The sequence below is a fragment of the Schistocerca gregaria genome, chromosome 2 (genome assembly GCF_023897955.1).
Source record: "Schistocerca gregaria isolate iqSchGreg1 chromosome 2, iqSchGreg1.2, whole genome shotgun sequence".
In the NCBI taxonomy this organism is placed as follows: domain Eukaryota; kingdom Metazoa; phylum Arthropoda; class Insecta; order Orthoptera; family Acrididae; genus Schistocerca; species Schistocerca gregaria.
The window spans coordinates 687,767,191-687,790,329 of NC_064921.1; the positions used below are offsets into that span (position 1 = coordinate 687,767,191).

General features: G+C 44.7%; 1 protein-coding gene across 2 annotated transcripts in view; it reads right to left on the minus strand.

Annotated features, from left to right (window-relative positions):
- LOC126336309 (ninjurin-B-like) overlaps positions 1 to 23,139 on the minus strand; it is a 58,942-nt gene that overhangs the window by 19,294 nt on the left and 16,509 nt on the right. For both annotated transcript variants that reach the window (XM_049999849.1, XM_049999850.1), the window contains exon 3: positions 5,843 to 6,046. In XM_049999849.1, the coding sequence (XP_049855806.1) occupies positions 5,843 to 6,046 (204 nt within the window). The remainder of the gene's footprint in view (positions 1 to 5,842; positions 6,047 to 23,139) is intronic.

The window sequence follows — 23,139 nt, forward strand, 5'->3', positions numbered from 1 at the left end:
GTCTTGCATTATAGTGCTCGAATATGCCATTTGGTACCGTAGTCATGAAGGGAATGATAACAAGGTTTACCATTCTTACCACATAGTGGCGAGCATTAGCCTTCCTTCAACAATTACCAAATTACTCCTGTTGTCATGCCCAGTAGCTTCCAACGCCATGATTCCAGGAACTGGGCAGGTATGGGATTCGAGAATCGCTGTTTGATGTGTCCTTTCACCATTTCGTCTCCGGTCACGTTGGCGTCAATCTGATCGCTGCAAACAGAAGCGAGACTCGTCGCTGAACATCATAGATGCCACTCAGCGTCCTAGTTGATTCTGCTTCTACACGATGCAGGCTTCTGTTGTCTGTGATATGAAGTAATTGGTAAACGACGCCCGTTAATTCGAGATTTCAACCCAGCTTCCAGTAATCTGTTTCAGACGGCAGAAGGTGAGTGGCGGCAGTCTGCCGGAAACATCTGCCCGAATGTCAGCTGTTGCCATTCATCTGTCGGTCACAGCCAGTCTAACACCCTTACAGCCTGAAAAAATCCTTCTGAATGGCTGAGCGCGTCATATGCTCTTAAAGTGCCAACGTTTCAGCTGTTACTGCAGGCAGTCTACATCAGGGATCACGAATGCTTGCAATACCAGACGAAATGTTGCTAGTTTTTTAACAAACTTGGAAGGATTTCCTTTAAATGCACTCCGACCTCGAAAGACAAAGTTTATTCAATACTACGCTCTTTCCGTGGTGCAGTTCTTCAGGAAGCAGGCGTGACTACACGTATTGTCACACTGTTGTCCTGAGTCTATCTCGTCACCATTCGATCTGCAGTCATTGCACTACAGCCAACTATATGTGTCATCTGTCTGTGTGTTGATTTCATGATTAGAGTGTTTTCAAAGCCCGAAAGATGGAAATAAGCTGCACTTGCTTGTCCTTTGGGCATGCTGTATTGCGGTCTGCATCTGAAAAGTCCCAGTAACTGTTGGATGCACCCGTAGTCCGCGTGTTCTTACACCGTTCTTCATCTATATGAATGGCTTTTTTTAACTGAAAATAAGCTCGTGAATGGGTGAAATTTTAATCTAATTATCCCATAGGCAGCCAGTTTGGTAGTGTTCGATCACCGTATTCATGGTGTAACGGTTTCCATTTCCGTCAATGTAAATAACTGTTATATAAAGCGCGAAAATAGCCCGATAGCTCCGATATTGTTATCTGCACCGTCGTAGGTCATTCACTGTAATCAGACGTAGCCTTCAAGTATCTAAAAGTTTCCATGCAGAGTGATTCAATGTGGAATGACCACACAAATCTAGCGGTAGGAAAGGTAGTTGCGAGACTCAGATTTACGGAACAAAATTCTGAGAAAATGTAACTCATGGGGGGTAAGATCGTTGCAAGACCTTCGATCGACCAATTCTTGAGTATTTGTTCCTTAACGACTTGAATCAACGGAAGCGCTGGAAAACATTCAAAGAAGAGCTGCACGATTCGTCAGTGGTCTATTCAGTTGGAAAAAGAGTGGCACGGAAATCCTCAAAAAATGCAGTAAGAGTCATTATGGAAGAGACTGTTTACATCGCACAGAGCCATACTCATAAGATCCCCAGAATGCACATTCCATGAATTAAATGGGAAAGGAGGTGATGGGATGGGGGAGAGGAGAGGAGTGGAAGACACTATGTACTGGGCGCCTCACACCCTACAGTGACATGGCGAAGTACACATGCACTTATGTGATGGAAAGTATCCGGACACCTATCAGTGGACATTAATGTGGGATGCGTCCTCGTTTATGACTGCTTTATGACACCTTTATGACGGCTTGAATCTGGTGGAGAGAATTTCAATGAGGTATCTGAATGACTATGGAGAAATGTCACTATCATCTGAAAACCGAAACCAGTGAAGGTACTGTTTTGGACGCTGGACTCGGGAGCGAAGTCGACGTTCTAACTGTTCCCAAGCGATTCCATTCAGCTCGGAACTCTGTGCAGGCCAGCCAATTTCTGGGAAGTTATTGTCCACAATCCACTGCCTCGCAGATGATGCTTTGTGTCTGGATGGATTGTTATGCTGGTACAAATAATTATCGTCCCTGAACTGTTCTTCTACTGTAAGCATTACTGCATGTTGTAAAATGTGCATGTCCTTCGTCAATTAGCGTTTTCTCCAGTACAGTAAGGTGACCATGCGCGCCCGGTTGGCCGTGCGGTCTAATGCATGGCTTTCTGGGCGGGAAGGAGCGCCTGGTCCCCGGCACGAATCCGCCCGGCGGATTTGTGTCGAGGTCCGGTGAACTGGCCAGTCTTTGGATGGTTTTTAGGCGGTTTTCCATCTGCCTCGGCGAATGCGGGGTGGTTCCCCTTATTCCGCCTCAGTTACACTATGTCGGCGATTGCTGCACAAACAAGTTCTCCACGTACGCGTACACCACCATTACTCTACCACACAAACATACGGGTTCCACTCGTCTGGTGTGAGGCGTTCCTTGGGGGGAAGGGGGGGGGGGGTCCATCGGGGGCCGAACCGCACCATAACCCTGGGTTCGGTGTGAGGCGGCGAAGGGGTGAAGTGGACTGTGGTAGTCGTCGTGGGGTTGTGGACCACTGCAGCTGCGGCGGGGACGGAGCCTCTCCTTTGTTTCTAGATCCCCGGTTAACATACAATACAATACATACAAGGTGACCATACCAAAATCACTAAACCTCCGCTCCCCCTTCCACCCATACCGCAACATCGCCTCCTCCATTCGTCAGTGTTGGTAATACATATGATTGTAGATATAGTTCTCCAGGCATTCACAAGTGATTCCTTCCGCTGATTTCATCCCTTTTACCACCCTCCGCAAATTCGGTGGTCCGTGTCCGTCAGTACATGAGGTCTGCCAGGTCTTGGTTTAGCGATGGTTGCCCCTTCGCTAAAATTAAAATTTAAAACACAGACTTGACCCAATCTTGTTAAAATGTTTTGTTTTTTATTGCAGTGAGTGACCGGTTTCGGCTCTATGAAAGAGTCATCCTCAGACTCTGGAAAGATATATTGCCAGAGTAGTATAGACGTTATAATAAGCATATAAAAATAAGAAATATTTAAAAATAAAATAATAATAATTATAATATTAAAATGGTTCATTGGTATACTCTAAGCCTTATTTCATTGCCATCAGCATCTTACTGCAGGTCAGTTGGTTATGGATGGACACTCTAAGCCTTATTTCATTCCAATAAACCATCTTAATAGCAAAATTAATATTCATTGACGGATAATGATCAATAATTGACATTACGATGTATTCCAACTGTAACTGTTCTTTCATAGTTACGTATTAAGTCACGTAATCACGAATGTGTTTTCTGATTGGCTACTTATGATGTCATACTCAGAACGGTGGGTGTGACCACCCTATTAATACCCATTCCCTCCAAGCACAGTCAGCAGTTAGAAGAGCGTCGAGGGTCGATGGACCTGATCTAGCAGTGTCCATCCACCGCTCTGGGTGTAATTTATTACTATTTATCTTATATATATATATACTCCTGGAAACGGAAAAAAGAACGCATTGACACCGGTGTGTCAGACCCACCATACTTGCTCCGGACACTGCGAGAGGGCTGTACAAGCAATGATCACACGCACGGCACAGCGGACACACCAGGAACCGCGGTGTTGGCCGTCGAATGGCGCTAGCTGCGCAGCATTTGTGCACCGCCGCCGTCAGTGTCAGCCAGTTTGCCGTGGCATACGGAGCTCCATCGCAGTCTTTAACACTGGTAGCATGCCGCGACAGCGTGGACGTGAACCGTATGTCCAGTTGACGGACTTTGAGCGAGGGCGTATAGTGGGCATGCGGGAGGCCGGATGGACGTACCGCCGAATTGCTCAACACGTGGGGCGTGAGGTCTCCACAGTACATCGATGTTGTCGCCAGTGGTCGGCCGAAGGTGCACGTGCCCGTCGACCTGGGACCGGACCGCAGCGACGCACGGATGCACGCCAAGACCGTAGGATCCTACGCAGTGCCGTAGAGGACCGCACCGCCACTTCCCAGCAAATTAGGGACACTGTTGCTCCTGGGTATCGGCAAGGACCATTCGCAACCGTCTCCATGAAGCTCGGCTACGGTCCCTCACACCGTTAGGCCGTCTTCCGCTCACGCCCCAACATCGTGCAGCCCGCCTCCAGTGGTGTCGCGACAGGCGTGAATGGAGGGACGAATGGAGACGTGTCGTCTTCAGCGATGAGAGTCGCTTCTGCCTTGGTGCCAATGATGGTCGTATGCGTGTTTGGCGCCGTGCAGGTGAGCGCCACAATCAGGACTGCATACGACCGAGGCACACAGGGCCAACACCCGGCATCATGGTGTGGGGAGCGATCTCCTACACTGGCCGTACACCTCTAGTGATCGTCTTGGGGACACTGAATAGTGCACGGTACATCCAAACCGTCATCGAACCCATCGTTCTACCATTCCTAGACCGGCAAGGGAACTTGCTGTTCCAACAGGACATTGCACGTCCGTGCCACCGAACGTGCTCTAGAAGGTGTAAGTCAACTACCCTGGCCAGCAAGATCTCCGGATCTGTCCCCCATTGAGCATGTTTGGGACTGGATGAAGAGTCGTCTCACGCGGTCTGCACGTCCAGCACGAACGCTGGTCCAACTGAGGCGCCAGGTGGAAATGGCATGGCAAGCCGTTCCACAGGACTACATCCAGCATCTCTACGATCGTCTCCATTGGAGAATAGCAGCCTGCATTGCTGCGAAAGGTGGATATACACTGTACTAGTGCCGACATTGTGCATGCTCTGTTGCCTGTGTCTATGTGCCTGTGGTTCTGTCAGTGTGATCATGTGATGTATCTGACCCCAGGAATGTGTCAATAAAGTTTCCCCTTCCTGGGACAATGAATTCACGGTGTTCTTATTTCAATTTCCAGGAGTGTATATATATATATATATATATATATATATATATATATATATATATATATATATATATAATTTTTATGCTTATTATAACGTCTATACTATCTATAGATCACACAACTAATGAGGAAGTATTGAATAGGATTTGGGAGAAGAGAAGTTTGTGGCACAACTTGACCAGAAGAAGGGATCGGTTGGTAGGACATGTTCTGAGGCATCAAGGGATCACCAATTTATTATAGGAGGGCAGCGTGGAGGGTAAAAATCGTAGAGGGAGACCAAGAGATGAAAACAATAAGCAGATTCAGAAGGATGCAGGTTGCAGTAGGCACTGTGAGATGAAGAAGCTTGCACAGGATAGAGTAGCATGGAGAGCTGCATCAAACCAGTCTCAGGAGACTGAAGACCACAACAACAACTACTACTACTAGTACTTTGTCAGTATATCTTTACAGAGTCTGAAGATGATTCTTTCATACATTCGAAACCGGTCACTCACTCCAATAAAAAACAAAAAATATTTTAACAAGATTGCGATCTAGACTGTTTTATATTTTAATTTTAACAAATTTTAAGATCGCTGACTATGTTTTCAAAAAATTTATGCTCCTTTGATTTTCTACTTCACAATCGAATTACCAATTGTCGACTTGGGCGACTTCAGGAAGTTTGAAATGTATCTGACGGACTTGTTATTCGGGTGAAACCCATGAAGTAGTTCCTGTTCAAAGTCACAGAGCTGTCCTAACCGACCCATTCTGCTTTTACGGATTGTCTACTTACAACGCAGTACTCCCCGCTTCCTTCTGTACTGGCAAGTCCGTCTCCCGCGACATTCAATGGTCAACTCCATATTACATAGTGGTGTCCGGATACTTTTAATCAGGTAGTGTGGATGTAGATATAGGGAGTATCAACTGACCTGCAGTAAGATGCTGATGGCAATGAGCGTGATGCTGATGACGTAGGTGCTGCTCTGCTTGCCGTACATGATGAGGTAGCGCAGCTGGTTGGCGTTGGACGTAAGCAGCGCAATGTCCATCATGCCTTGTGCCACCGTCTTTTTTGCCGCCCACGCATTACCTCTGCGTTTCACCGTCTCCAGATCGTCCTCCGTTTCTCCATCCTTTAATTTGACAGATAAACAATAACAAACTAACTGTCCACTACTACTTCTGTGGTACAAGTCATCATTGTGACGTAGAACTATTTAACTGGTTGTGAGATGCCTGCTTCTAGGTACCATTTTTGTCACATATTCTATTACATATACGTACATACACCGCAAGCTACTGTGGAGCGTTGATAGAGGGTACTTTACTCCTAAACTGGCTAAGTTAGGGAATTCCCCTTCTCTTACATTCGCGTGCTGTGCGAGGCACAAATAATTTTCTGCTCAGAACAGGTTCAGTCTCATCTCTTTCTCATGATCTCTAACGCGAGCTACACTATCGTGGAAGCACAGCTGTTGCGAAGTTTTACTTGAATACTGGTTCTCTAAATTCGCATAACAGGGTTTCATAATATAACAACGACATTTGTCTTCCGATAATTCTTATTTAAGTTTCCTGGGCAACTCTGTCACACTTCCAAAAATGAACCATACCGACCTACTATGGTCCCATCACCAGGTCTCTAAACTCTTTTGGTTACTGTCGCTATGCCTACTTGATAAGGATTCCGGATGATGAACTACTACACAGAGTTAGTTGCACCACCTGCGATTTCCTTTCCCAGAACTCTTCCAATAAAATTAGTCGTCCATTCGCGTTCACAACTACTGATTTTACCTATTTGACCTAGCTCATATCGATTCTTATCGTTATCCCTATTATACAATCCACGATCTCCAGAAATCTACTAATTCCAAAACGAATTGCAAAATGATTTAGATAAGGTATTAGTGAAGTTCGGTGGCAGGAGGAACAAGACTTTTGGTCAGGTGAATACAGGGTTATAAATACAAAATCAAATAGGGGTAATGCAGGAGTAGGTTTAATAATGAATAGGAAAATAGGAATGCGGGTAAGCTACTACAAACAGCACAGTGAACGCATTATTGTGGCCAAGATAGACACAACGCCCATGCCTACGACAGTAGTACAAGTTTATATGCCAACTAGCTCTGCAGATGATGAAGAAATTGATGAAATGTATGATGAGATAAAAGAAATTATTCAGGTACTGAAGGGAGATGAAAATTTAATAGTCATGGGTGACTGGAATTCGTCAGTAGGACAAGGGAGAGAAGGAAACATAGTAGGTGATTATGGATTGGGGCTAAGAAATGAAAGAGGAAGCCGTCTGGTAGAATTCTGCACAGAGCATAACTTAATCATAGCTAACACTTGGTTCAAGAATCATAAAAGAAGGTTGTATACATGGAAGAATCCTGGAGATACTAAAAGGTATCAGATAGATTATATAATGGTAAGACAGAGATTTAGGAATCAGGTTTTAAATTGTAGGACATTTCCAGGGCAGATGTGGACTCTTACCACAATCTATTGGTTATGACCTGTAGGTTAAAACTGAAGAAACTGCAAAAAGGTGGGAATTTAAGGACATGGGATCTGGATAAGCTAAAAGAACCAGAGGTTGTACAGAGTTTCAAGGAGAGCATAAGAGAACAATTGACAGCAATGGGGGAAAGAAACACAGTTGAAGAAGAATGGGTAGCTCTGAGGGATGAAGTAGTGAAGGCAGCAGAGGATAAAGTAGGTAAAAAGACGAGGGTTGCTAGAAATCCTTGGGTAACATAAGAAATATTGAATTTAATTGATGAAAGGAGAAAATATAAAAATGCAGTAAATGAAGCAGGCAAAAAGGAATACAAACATCTTAAAAATGAGATCGACAGGAAGTGCAAAATGGCTAAGCAGGGATGGCTAGAGGACAAATGTAAGGATGTAGAAGCTTATCTCACTAGGGTTAAGATAGATACTGCCTACAGAAAAATTAAAGAGACCTTTGGAGAGAAGAGAACCACGTGTATGAATATCAAGAGCTCAGATGGCAATCCAGTTCGAAGCAAAGAAGGGAAGGCAGAAAGGTGGAAGGAGTATATAGAAGGTTTATACAAGGGCGATGTACTTGAGGACAATATTATGGAAATGGAAGAGGATGTAGATGAAGACGAAATGGGAGATACGATACTGCGTGAAGAGTTTGACAGAGCACTGAAAGACCTCAGACGAAACAAGCCCCCGGAGTAGACAACATTCCATTAGAACTACTGACGGCCTTGGGACAACCAGTCCTGAGAAAACTCTACCGGCTGGTGAGCAAGATGTATGAGACAGGCGAAATACCCTCAGACTTCAAGAAGAATATAATAATTCCAATCCCAAAGAAAGCAGGTGCTGACAGATGTGAAAATTACCGAACTATCAGTTTAATAAGTCACAGCTGCAAAATACTAACGCGAATTTTTTACAGACGAATGGAAAAACTGGTAGATGTGGACCTCGGGGAGGATCAGTTTGGATTCCGTAGGAATGTTGGAACACGTGAGGCAATACTGACCTTACGACTTATCTTAGAAGAAAGATTAAGAAAAGGCAAACCTACGTTTCTAGCATTTGTAGACTTAGAGAAAGCTTTTGACAATGTTGACTGGAATACTCTCTTTCAAATTCTGAAGGTGGCAGGGGTAAAATACAGGGAGCGAAAGGCTATTTACAATTTGTACAGAAACCACATAAGACAGGAGGGGCATGACAGGGAAGCAGTGGTTGGGAAAGGAGTGAGACAGGGTTGTAGCCTCTCCCCGATGTTATTCAATCTGTATATTGAGCAAGCAGTAAAGGAAACAAAAGAAAAATTTGGAGTAGGTATTAAAATTCATGGAAAAGAGATAAAAACTTTGAGGTTCGCCGATGACATTGTAATTCTGTCAGAGACGGCAAAGGACTTGGAAGAGCAGTTGAACGGAATGGACAGTGTCTTGAAAAGAGGATATAAGATGAACATCAACAAAAGCAAAACGAGGATAATGGAATGTAGTCAAATTAAATCGGGTGATGCTGAGGGAATTAGATTAGGAAATGAGACACTTAAAGTAGTAAAGGAGTTTTGCTATTTAGGAAGTAAAATAACTGATGATGGTCGAAGTAGAGAGGATATAAAATGTAGACTGGCAATGGCAAGGAAAGCGTTTCTCAAGAAGAGAAATTTGTTAACATCGAATATAGATTTATGTATCAGGAAGTCGTTTATGAAAGTATTTGTTTGGAGTGTAGCCATGTATGGAAGTGAAACATGGACGATAACTAGTTTGGACAAGAAGAGAATAGAAGCTTTCGAAATGTGGTGCTACAGAAGAATGCTGAAGATTAGATGGGTAGATCACGTAACTAATGAGGAGGTATTGAATAGGATTGGGGAGAAGAGAAGTTTGTGGCACAACTTGACTAGAAAAAGGGATCGGTTGGTAGGACATGTTTTGAGGCATCAAGGGATCACCAATTTAGCATTGGAGGGCAGCGTGGAGGGTAAAAATCGTAGAGGGAGACCAAGAGATGAATACACTATGCAGATTCAGAAGGATGTAGGTTGCAGTAGGTACTGGGAGATGAAGCAGCTTGCACAGGATAGAGTAGCATGGAGAGCTGCATCAAACCAGTCTCAGGACTGAAGACAACAACAACAACAACAACATATGTATGTTGCGAAAAGTGGCAACTGAACCTGAATAAAGAACAGTGTGAAGTTATTCACATGAGTACTGAAAGAAATATGCTAAATTTCGATTACGCGGTAAGTTCCACAAACCTGAAGGCTGTAAATTCAACTAAATACTTAGGTATTACAATTGCAAATAAACTTTATTGTGGGTAGAGTAAACCAAAGACTGCGATTCATTGGCAGAACACTTAGAAGGTGCAACAGGTCTACTAAAGAGACTGCTTACGCCACGCTTGTCGTCGACCTGAGTGGCCGAGCGGTTCTAGGCGCTTCAGTTTGGAACCGCGCGACCGCTACGGTCGCAGGTTCGAATGCTGCCTCGGGCATGGATGTGTGTGATGTCCTTAGGTTAGTTAGGTTTAACAGTTCTACGTTCTAGGACACTGATGACCTCAGAAGTTAAGTCCCATAGTGCTCAGAGCCATTTGAACCATTTGAACCACACTTATCCGCCCTATTCTGGATTATTGCTGTGCGGTGTGGGATCCACATCACGTAGGACTGACGGATGACATCGAAAAAGTTCAAAGAAGGGCGGCTTGTTTCTTACTATCGCGAAATACGGGAGATAGTGCCTCAGACATAATACGTGAATTGGAGTGGCAATCATTAAAACAAAGGTGTTTTTCTTTGCTACGGGATCTTCGCATGTAATTTCAATCACCGTTTTCTCCTCCGATTGCGAAAACATTCTATTGGCACCCACCTACATAGGGAGAAATGATCATCACGGTAAAATAAGAGAAATCAGGGCTCGCACAGAAAAATGTAAGTGCTCGCTTTTCCCGCTCTCCATTCGAGTGTTGAACGGGAGAGAGACAGCTTGGAGGTCATTCATTGAACCCTCTGCCAGGCACGTTATTGTGAATAACAGAGTAATCACGAAGATGTAGCTGTAAACTCCCGTGTTCTTTTTAATGGATATTATCCTACAATTATCCACATTAATAAGACAGCTGACGTTCATTACACACAGTGTAAAATATGTCAAATTCTTTCTCCATTTCCTTACGATTATTCAAAAACAATGCTTTCTTGTAGGCCACAGCATCTTCAGTGAACAATCTCATATTGCTCTTGTAATTATCTGCTTAATGGTTTATGTATATTGAGAGTGTACATACACTAGCAACTTCACGAACAATAAAGATCTTAAATATCTAAGGCAGCGGTACCAGTTTTACATCACAACCTACACCTGCTGTTAATGATACGCCCAAACTCGTGGACGTCTCAGAAATTCCCAATAACATAAAATATCCCTCTAGTTCAGTAATTAGCAGCAGCTACAGACTGCATTAAGTGAATAAAAGCCGTCACTGAATGGTTTTGTCCCGCCCAACTGCTACATTCCGCCTGATTTTATGTTCTTGATTCTGCTGAAAATCTTAATTCCAGTTAGGTGTATAAAACTACAAAATTGTATTTCACCTCTAATTAAATGACGGTTCCTTCAGAACAGGTCATCTTAGATCTTAATTCTAAGTGGGTTCTTTATTACTAGATGATTATGCACATGATTTCCGTAATGTGCGCTGCAGTCTTCATAGTGTCTCACTCTTATGTTCCCTTCATTGTGTACGACTGTCGATGGCAACGCCACTAGGTGCAAATGAATATGTTCCACCCTACAACAGGACAAAGATTGGCTTTCCAGCGAAAAAGTTAATAGGCCATATCATACCATACAATTTTGCCAAACAAGGAAAATGGAGCACTTATAGACACATTATATCAGAAATTTTCTTTCAAAACAATAAGGATAAGTGATCTTCAGTTCTTTATCTGCAGCAATGGATAGGTCATTGTCTGCGCTATGCATTCGCCAACTATTCGCACGTGAACTTGTGTAATCGTGTAGAAATGAATTGTGTTATTCCACCTTACAGAGATTAGATCGTTTGAGATCCTCAACGGTATGGCTAGCCGTACCGTAAGTGCAACCACGAAGTAGGGATATCTGTGGAGAGGCTAGACAAACAAGTGCTTCCTGAAGAGGGGCACAGACAGCATTCTGAGTGATTGATATGGTCTCTTAAATTTAGCGAATATGGTCTTGCGGTGCTACTATCGCGAACGGGTAAAAACAAAGAGAATCTACAGCCGTCACTTTTCCTGGAGCCACGCAGCTCTTTTGTTTGGTTGAATTATCATGGCATTTACTTGAGTAAAATATTCCGGAGATAGAACAGTCACCCATTCGGATCTCCGGGAGAGGATTACTCAGGAAAAACAAAACAGAGGATTTGTAAGGGTCGGATGGCGAAACGTTGGAGCCCTTAATAGCGTAGGGAGGTTACAGAATTTAAAAAGAGAAATGGATAAGGTGAGTTTGGATATATTGGGAATTAGTAAAGTGAGGTGGATGAAATAAGAGGACTTCTGGGCAGGTAAGTATGGGGCTATAAACACTACATCAAATATGGGTAATGCAGGAGTATATCGAATAATGAATAAGATAGGAATGCAGGTAAGCTAGTATGAACTACGCAGTAGTAAAAGTTTATACGCCAGCTAATTCCGCAGATGACAAAAAAATTGAAAGAATGTATACTGAGATAAATTGACTTATTCAGTTAAGGGCAAAAAATTTAATTTTAACGGTGGACTGGGACTATTTAGAAGGAAAAGGAAGAAAAAAGAAATAGTGGGACAATATGGACTGGGGCAAAAGAATGGAAGAGGAACCCACTTGACAGAATTCTGACAGACAGCCATTTAATCGTTGCTAACACTTGGTTTAAGAATGACTTAAGAACGTTGTATGCATGAAAGAGACCTGGAGACACTGGGAGTTTCACACTCATACATGGTGGTCAAAGACAGTCTGAAAATCTTCTAAGGGTGTTGTAGGGTAGGTTGTGCTGAGAAGCAGTTGTTAAGAAAAAAATTCAATACGTTGTGTCATTTCCGAGTTAATTAGCCAAACGGGCCATCACGGCGTCGCCAGACGCGTTCTTCGTTTGGTTTCCTAAAACCGAACAAGTGAGCGATACGGCAATTGGACGCGGGTCATTAGTAAGGAAATAGCAAAAAGGTAGGATATTAAGGAGATGAGAGCTAGATAAATTGAAAGATCCGAAGCATGTTGAGAATTTCTGCGGAAGCATCAGGCAACGTTTAACTGAAACAGAGGAAGCGAATACAGTAGAAAACGAATGTGCAGCGTTCAAAGATGAAATAGTGAGGGCATTAGAGTATCCAGTACGCAAAAAAAGCCTTGGATGTCCCAGGAGCTATTGAATTTTATCGATGATAGAAGTATATATAAAAATACTGGCAACGAGGCAATCTAAAGGAAATACAGGCGTCTAAAAAATGACACTGGCGGAAAGTGTAAAATAGCTAAGCAGGAAATACTAGAGGGAAAATGCAAAACTGTAGAAGAATGTTTTATTTTAACGATAGACATCGTCTACACGAGGATTAAAGACGCCTTTGGAAAAAAAGAGAAGCAGCTGTATAAATATTAAGTGCTCATATGGCAAGCCAGTACTAAGCAAAGAAGGAAAAGCTAAAATATTGAAGGAAAATATAGGGAGGCTCTACAAGAAAATGGACTTGTAAACATTATTGTAGAAAGGGAAGAGGAAGTAGATGAAGGTGAGAAAGGAGATACGGTACTGTGAGAAGAATTTGGCAGGGCACTGAGAGATCTAGATCAACACAAGATCACTGGAGTAAATGACATCCCCTCAGAATTACTGAGATATCTAGGAGAACTAGCCAAGGCAAAACTATTTCACTTGGTGTGCAAGGTATATGAGACAACCGAAATACCCCCAGACTTCAGGAGGAATGTGATAATACTAACTCCAAAGAACACAGATGCTGACGAGTATGAATACAGTAGGACCATCAGTCTTAAAAGTCACGGTTGAAAAGTATTGACACTAGTCATTCACAGGAGAATGTATCAGATGGAAGAAGCCGACATCTGGAAGATCAGTTTGGGCTCCGGAGAAACATAGGAAGACGTGAGGTAATACTGCCTCTACGGCTTTTTACCTTAGAAGATAGACGTCTAAAAGTGAGACTGACAGAGAATGCAAGCCGCTCGGCTAGAGGCGCCATGTCAGTAACCGTGCGGCCCCTCCCGCCGGAGGCTCGACGCCTCCCTCGGGCATCGGTGTGAGTGTCGTCCTTAGCGTTAAGTTACTTTAAGTAGTGTGTAAGTCTGGGGACCGATGACCTCAGCAGTTTGGTGCCTTAGGAATTCACACACATTTGAACATTATGAGAGAGTGTAAAATGGCTAAGCAGAAATGGCTACAGGACAAATGCAAGGCTATAGACGCACATTCAGGCAGGAGAAAGGTAGGTAACGCGTAAGGGAAAGGGGTTGTTTGAGAAAAGAGAAGCAGCTATATGAATATGAACCACTCAGATGGAAAACCAGTAGTCAACAGAGAAAATGGTTCAAATGGCTCTGAGCACTATGGGACTCAACTGCTGTGGCCTTCAGTCCCCTAGAACTTAGAACTACTTAAACCTAACTAACCTAAGGACATCACACACATCCATGCCCAAGGCAGGATCCGAACCTGCGACCGTAGCAGTCGCACGGTTCCGGACTGCGCGCCTAGAACCCCGAGACCACCGCGGCCGGCAGTAGTCAACAAAGAAAGGAAAGCTAACAGATGGAAGGGATATGAAGAACCGGTACGCGAGGGAAAGGAACTTGAAGACAAACTTATAGAAAGGGAAGAGATCTTAGATGAAATGGAATATATGATACTGCGACAAGAATTTCACACCGTTCCTCACAAGCGACTTCTAATCAAGCTGCGGAGCTATGGGGTATCGTCTCAGTTGTGCGACGGGATTCGTGATTTCCTGTCAGGAAGGTCGCAGTTCGTAGTAATAGACGGCAAATCATCGAGTAAAACTGAAGTGATATCAGGTGTTCCCCAGGGAAGCGTCCTGGGACCTCTTCTGTTCCTGATCTATATAAATGACCTGGGTGACAATCTGAGCAGTTCTCTTAGATTGTTCGCAGATGATGCTGTAATTTACCGTCTAGTAAGGTCATCCGAAGACCAGTATCAGTTGCAAAGCGATTTAGAAAAGATTGTTGTATGGTGTGTCAGGTGGCAGTTGACGCTAAATAACGAAAAGTGTGAGATGATCCACATGAGTTCCAAAAGAAATCCGTTGGAATTCGATTACTCGATAAATAGTACAATTCTCAAGGCTGTCAATTCAACTAAGTACCTGGGTGTTAAAATTACGAACAACTTCAGTTGGAAGGACCACATAGATAATATTGTCGGGAAGGCGAGCCAAAGGTTGCGTTTCATTGGCAGGACACTTAGAAGATGCAACAAGTCCACTAAAGAGACAGCTTACACTACACTCGTTCGTCCTCTGTTAGAATATTGATGCGCGGTGTGGGATCCTTACCAGGTGGGATTGACGGAGGACATCGAAAGGGTGCAAAAAAGGGCAGCTCGTTTTGTATTATCACGTTATAGGGGAGAGAGTGTGGCAGATATGATACACGAGTTGGGATGGAAGTCATTACAGCATAGACGTTTTTCGTCGCGGCGACACCTTTTTACGAAATTTCAGTCACCAACTTTCTCTTCCGAATGCGAAAATATTTTGTTGAACCCAACGTACATAGGTAGGAATGATCATCAAAATAAAATAAGAGAAATCAGAGCTCGAACCGAAAGGTTTAGGTGTTCGTTTTTCCCGCTCGCTGTTCGGGAGTGGAATAGTAGAGAGATAGTATGATTGTGGTTCGATGAACCCTCTGCCAAGCACTTAAATGTGAATTGCAGAGTAGTCATGTAGATGTAGATGTAGATGAGCACCGAAAATCTTAAGTGGGAACAAAGCCCATGGAGTAGACGACTTTCCGTCAGATACCGACATCTTTCGTAAAGCCAGCCATGACAAAACTATTTCCTCTGTGTGCATGGTGTGTGAGAGAGACGAAAATCTCTCAGACTTCATGAAGAACGCAATAATTCCAATTCCAAAGAACGCAGATGCTTACATGTGTGACTGTCACCGATCTATCAATTTAGTAAGTCATTGTTGCAAAATATTCATACAAGTTATTTACATAAAAATGAAAAAACTAACAGAAGCCAACTTCGGAGAAGATCAGTTTGGTTTCCGGAGAAATATAGGGAAAACGTGAGGCAATACCGATCTTATGAGTTACTTTGTAAGGTATTTTAAAGAAATGCGAAACTGCGTTCATAGATTTTTAGACTTGGAGAAAGGTTTTGAGAATATTGAGTGGAATGCTATATCAAATGCCGAAAGTAGCAGGACTAAAATACTGGGAACGAAAGGCTATTTACAACTTGTCCAAAAACCAGACAGGAGTTATTAGAGTCGAGGGGCATGAAAGGGACGCAGAATTTGAGAAGGGAGTAAGACGGGGTTGAAGGCTACACCACATATTACGTGCACATTGTGTAAAGAAAACCAAATGGAAAATCTGGGGATGGAATTTAAATTCAGATAGAAGAAATAAAAACTTTGCGGTTTGCTGAGAACACTGCAATTCTGTCAGGAGCAGCAAAGGACTTGGAACAACAGTTGAAGAGAATGGACAATGTCTTGAAATTAAATAAACAAAATGCCGTGTGGGTAGAGCCTCCAGTCTGGTGACCGGTGGCCTAGTGTAGGTCTTTTTAGTTGACGTCACTTCGACGACTTGCGCGTCGATGTGGTTGAAATGATGATGAAGACAACACAACATCCAGCCACCAAGCGAAGAAAATTTCCGATCTGGCCAGGAATCGAACGCAAGCTGCTCGTATGGCATTCCACCTCCTCTGACTACTCAGCTGTGGGCCTTGAAAAGAGGTAATAAGATGAACATCAATAAAAGTAAAACAAGGGTAATAGTATGTAGATGTATTCATTCAGATATCGGTGAGGGAATTAGGTTACTATGTAAGGAGTGCGTCAGAACTCTCGATTATATAAAACAATATATCCAACTTAACGCTTTTCTTTGCATTGTGTAAGCACTCAGATATCGATAGTAACAATCTGAGGGCGAAACGTGGGAGCGCTATTCTAAGCATTGTTGTGAGACGAGGTCTGTCTGTGAGAGTCGAAGTAGTGGTGTCGGTCGAGAGCTCGGAGACAGAAGACTTGTGACACGTCGGTGATGGCAGATCTTACCACGCACAAGGCCATTTATATAGCCAGGAGAGATCTTGATGGATTAACTACGCTTGAAGATGGAATTCAAGGTAAAATCAGCAAACATAGCGCAAAAGCAATTGCAGGTTTAGGCTCGTGATTGTTAGTCCGAGTTTGCAATAGTACCATGTTTTTCTTGTAAGTGAAAGAAGCCTTCTTATCCTCCAAATAATAATTATTATTCTCCACACTTAAATAATATGCTGTGGTTACTGAATGCTAATGCAATTTTGAAACTGAAATAATCTGGTACTCAGCCATTATTGACGTGTATGTCATTTGTCATTGTCATTATTAATAATTGTTCATGATGATCCTGAAGTTTTAAATAGACTTAATTAATGAAATTCCTTCGCAAAAGCTATTTAGTAGTTAACAGGACCCAAGTAAATTCCTTTTTATTAAATTCGTTCTTAGTAACAATAAGCATTAGCCGCTGTGCTGCATGCTGCTGCGCATTGCTGTAAACCACATGGAAAGAGAGTGAGTGTAAAACGTAGGGCCAAAACAGATATATTGACACACCACATGTCATGAACTCTAGTCCAGTAAATTCCGTTGCACAAGCCAGATTCTGTATCACTTTTAAATTCTTGTTTGGAAACGCAGTCAGATAGCTTAAGTATTCATTGTTACAGGTTCATTTGTTCCTGTAGTTTTTCATATTCAACTATGCAGTTAAATAGTGTATCCAAATGTTAGTTTTAAGTCTTTCATGTAACGATCTGTTGAGGGCTTAAATGACAGTGAAACAGACACTCATACAACACGCACACAGTTTTATGCAGGTTAGATTCAATTTACTGATAGCTCAGGTTGCTTGCACGGGATAGACTAGCTTAGAGACCTGCACCAAACCAGCCTTTGGACTTAAGACTACAACAAGAACAGTCCAGGTAAATCTGGAGAACTGTTGCCGTGACACGATCATGTATGAAAAAGCGAATGTGCCTCGCTGCTTTACGTGCTCCCATCTCTCGCGCTGTGGCCGAGTGGTTCTAGGCGCGGCCGAGTGGTTCTAGGCGCTTCAGTCTGGAACCGCAGGTTAGAATCCTGCCTCGGGCATGGATGTGTGTGATGTCCTTAGGTTAGTTAGGTTTAAGTAGTTCTGAGTCTAGGGGACTGATGACCTCAGATGTTAAGTCCCATAGTGCTGAGAGCTATTTGAACCCACCTCTCGCCATATGAAGATACGTCCAACATTGTCGAACATGATCGTTTTGGTGGTCCAGGTGTCATCGTGTGGGGAGGTATAACGTTGCATGGGTGTATTGATCTCTAAACCTTTGATCTCGGCACACTCACTGGTCAACGTTATTGTGACACAGTCCTCTTTCCCCGTATGTGTCTTTTCACGGGTGCACTCGGACCTGACAAAGGCGTTTCTTCTTGCGGCAGGATCTTCTCGTGAATTTTCGATCACCAATTTCCTCTTCCGTTTGGGAAAATATTCTATTGGCGCCCGCCTATACAGGCAGAAATGTCATCTTGATAAGAGAAATCGGAGCACGCACAGAAAGATTTAAGTTCTCATTTTTCCGGCGCGCCATTCGAGAGTGCAACAGTAGAAGCAGCTTGAACGTGGTTCGATGAAACCTCTGCCAAGCACTTTACTGTGAATTGCACAGTAAGCGAACAGCACAGGTGGAGGATCTCTCGGAATGAGAGGATATTCGGCAAATGGACTGGCCTGTCCGTTTCTCTTACCTAAATCCCATCGAGCACGTGTGGGATGCGTTGATGAGACGTACTGCAGAATTTGCACATGCTCCGACGTCCAACCAGCAGTTGTGAACGGCGCTGGTGGAATGGAACGCCATACCACAAGAACTGTACCAACCTCGTGGCCAGCATGGGAGAACGTTGCAGAGTATGCACACACCCCATTAAGAACCACGCCTAGCGGTTTATAATCTGGAGGTGAACATTAAGAATCGCGATGATTTCAGTGTAATTGTTGTCTTTGAATAAAAGTGTCATTTCTATTCCTCTCATCGCATATTTTTTCGGTTTCCTTCTGTGCTGTACTGTACTGTAGCAGTTATATGTGTGGTCCAAGTTTCACCGAACTGTGTTACTTGGGAGTGACCCAACATGCGAAATTTACTTTCGTCCTGTGAGGAAACGGGCGAATTGTGGCGCCCTGAAAGTTTTGTATGTTCGGTGTTAGCGTGGCGCGGGCGCGGGCCGCTCGGCAGGCCGACCGCATGGTGGCGGACGTTGGCCAAGGCAAGAGGCGTCCAGCCCGAGCGCGTGGCTGGAATTCCATGTTGACACTGTGACGAGGACTATGCTATGTGCCAATGAAAGAGACTTACATGCCGAGAGTGCCAAAGAAATTAATAGTAGCCAGATGAATCATGATACCTCAAAAAGAAACATGTACATTACTTAAACTTCCTGGCAGATTAAAACTGTGTGCCGGACCGAGACTCGAAGTAGAGACCTTTTCCTGCTGGGGGCAAGTGCTCTACGATTTTTTTTTTTTTTTACTGTTGTGTTTCGTCTTTGCGGCCCTCACATGACTTTTTGTTGATCCTTCAACTCAGTTTTTTATTACAGAGGCCAACCAGCTCTCTGACCGATCACGCTGAGCTACTGTGCCGGCGCCAACTGAGATACCCAAGCACGACTCACGACCCGTTCTCACAATTTTACTTCCGCCAGTACCTCGTCTCCTACCTTCCAAACTTCACTGAAGTTCTCTTGCGAAACTAGCAAGGCTAGCACTTGCCACCGAAAGGCAAATGTCCCGAGTTCGAGTCTTGGTCCGGCACATAGTTTTAATCTGCCAGGAAGTTTCAAAATCAGCGCACACTGCTCTGCAGAGTGAAAATTTCATTCTCATCTACATTACTATTATTTGCACGACTATTCTGATGGTGTAATCAGATTTTCAATATCTTTATTAGTTTAAAGTTTATTATACAAGTATTATACAAGTGATGCCCAACAACGAATTTCCAAAATCTAAACGGTTCATCCGATTTAGTTGATCTAGGTGTCTATAGAAAGCTATTAGTGTAAACTTAAATTAGTATGAATTACAGGCATGTAACTTAAATAGTACATGAGTTATTGGAGGTCATAGTGGCCGAGTACTATCGATCACAAGCCATAAGTATTCCACAGTTACACGAAAAACGGGAGCAGCATGCTTATAAATATATTTATACATCTATGTCTTGGTTTATATCCGATATATACTATTTATGAAGAAGTTGGTTAAATATTTACAGTGTTTTAGAAAGTACAGAGATATTAGGCTACTGGCCTACCTTTAGTTCAATTCCTTTGACATATGTTTATTTAATTTGTTTATGTATTTAATAATATGTGTTAGAGCGTGCTTATGGTCCAACCGTAGAAACATATTTAATTCGAAGTTATTTAAATGTAAATCCAGTATTTCGAATGTGTTTCATTATCCAGAATGAGATTTTCACTCTGCTGCGGAGTGCGCGCTGATATGAAACAACCTGGCAGATTAAAACTGTGTGACGGACCGAGAATCGAACTCGGCACTAGTTCTGCAAGGTTCGCAGAAGAGCTTCTGTGAAGTTTGTAAGATAGGAGACGAGGTACTGGCAACACTGAAGCTGTGAGGACGGGTCGGTGAGTTGTGCTTGGGTGGGTCAGTTGGTAGAGCACTTTCCCGCGAAAGGCAAAGGTCCCGAGTTCGAGTCTCGGTCTGGCACACAGTTTTAATCTGCCAGGAAGTTTCGTGTTTCATTATGTTTGTGAGGGTGCGTTGGCATGAAGACACGGCGCGAGCGCTCTAGCCAGTCACAGCGCTCGTGAATGGGGAGACTGGATGGAAGCGAGTTCGGGAGGGTGCGGCGAGAGGGACAGTCGCACGGGGCACGAGAAGTGCTGGACAGGACGGGAAAGGACACGGGAAGTGCTGGACAGGACGGGAGAGGACACGGGAAGTGTTGGACAGTAAGGGAGAGGACATGGGAAGTGCTGGACGGGACGGGAGAGGACACGGCAAGTGCTGGACAGGACGGGAGAGGACACAGGAAGTGCTGGACAGGACGGGAGAGGACACGGGAAGTGCTGGACGGGACGGGAGAGGACACGGGAAGTGCTGGACGGGACGGGAGAGGACACAGGAAGTGCTGGACGGGACGGGAGAGGACACGGGAAGTGCTGGACAGGACGGGGGAGGACACGGGAAGTGCTGGACGGGACGGGAGAGGACACGGGAAGTGCTGGACAGGACGGGAGAGGACACAGGAAGTGCTGGACAGGACGGGAGAGGACACGGGAAGTGCTGGACGGGACGGGAGAGGACACGGGAAGTGCTGGACGGGACGGGAGAGGCCATGGGAAGTGCTGGATAGGACGGGAGAGGACACGGGAAGTGCTGGACAGGACGGGAGAGGACACGGCAAGTGCTGGACAGGACGGGGGAGGACACGGGAAGTGCTGGACGGGACGGGAGAGGACACGGGAAGTGCTGGACAAGACGGGAGAGGACACGGGAAGTGCTGGACGGGACGGGAGAGGACACGGGAAGTGCTGGACGGGACGGGAGAGGACACGGGAAGTGCTGGACGGGACGGGAGAGGACACGGGAAGTGCTGGACGGGACGGGAGAGGACACGGGAAGTGCTGGACGGGACGGGAGAGGACACGGGAAGTGCTGGACGGGACGGGAGAGGACACGGGAAGTGCTGGACGGGACGGGAGAGGACACGGGAAGTGCTGGACGGGACGGGAGAGGACACGGGAAGTGCTGGACGGGACGGGAGAGGACACGGGAAGTGCTGGACGGGACGGGAGAGGACACGGGAAGTGCTGGACAGGACGGGGGAGGACACGGGAAGTGCTGGACGGGACGGGAGAGGACACGGGAAGTGCTGGACAGGATGGGAGAGGACACGGGAAGTGCTGGACAGGACGGGAGAGGACACAGCAGGTGCTGGACAGGACGGGAGAGGACACGGCAGGTGCTGGACAGGACGGGAGAGGACACGAGAAGTGCTGGACAGGACGGGAGAGGACACGGGAAGTGATGGACAGGACGGGAGAGGACACGGGAAGTGCTGGACAGGACGGGAGAGGACACGGCAAGTGCTGGACAGGACGGGAGAGGACACGGGAAGTGCTGGACAGGACGGGAGAGGACACGGGAAGTGCTGGACAGGACGGTAGAGGACACGGGAAGTGCTGTTCATAACTAATTACCTGCTGCAGGAATCTATTGTTTCACTGTTCTTCAACTTATATTTTATTTGATTGCAGGACCATCGACATCAATGAGTGTTTTGCAGAAATATACTGCATTCTCAAAAGTACTTCTACTATAGTACTCATCGTTTACAGTCGTTAAGATAGTACCTGCAGATTTTATTTAATTGAAACCTTTCATTTATAAATTTATATGTTCATTCATAATTCGTAATTGCCGAGTGATAGAAACCTTCGACCATTCGATTACGTGTGTATTCTTATCGTCTACTGTAGGCTCAGCAGTATGTGGCCTGTAATGTGTCAACCACGTACACCAGCCCATAGACAACGAAACCAGCCAAAACTTTTAATATTGCATCGTTGAGTCGGAGGCTACGCTTTCATGCTACTCATTTCATGCATTTTCATACTATTTTGAAAGCTCGCAGTCTTTAAATTTTGCACTCCAGTTTATGTATACTTACACACAACTGGCCATTAAAATTGCTACATCAAGAAGAAATCTGTATCCAGAAAGGCCCGTACAGGACCTGCAACATGCGGCCGTGCATTATCCTGCTGAAATGAATGCTTTCTCAGGGATCGAATGAAGGTTAGAGCCACGGGTCGTAACACATCTGAAATGTAACGTCCACTGTTCAAAGTGCCGTCAATGGGAACAAGAGGTGACCGAGACGTGTAACCAATGGCACCCCATACTATCACGCCGGATGATACGCCAGTATGGCGATAACGAATACATACTCCCAATGTGCGTTCACCGCGATGTCGCCAAACACGGATGCGACCATCATGATGCTGTAAACAGAACCTGGATTCATCCGAAAAAATGACGTTTTGCCATTCGTGCACCCAGGTTCGTCGTTGAGTACACCATCGCAGGCGCTCCTGTCTGTGATGCAGCGTCAAGTGTAACCGCAGCCATGGTCTCCGAGCTGATAGTCCATGCTGCTGCAAACGTCATCAAACTGTTCGTGCAGATGGTTCTTCTCTTGCAAACTTCCCCATGTGTTGATTCAGGGATCGAGACGTGGGTGCACGATCCGTTACAGCCATGCAGATAAGATGCCTCGCATCTCGATTGCTAGTGACACGAGGCCGTTGGGATACAGCACAGACGGCGTTCCGTATTACCCTCCTGAACCCACCGATTCCATATTC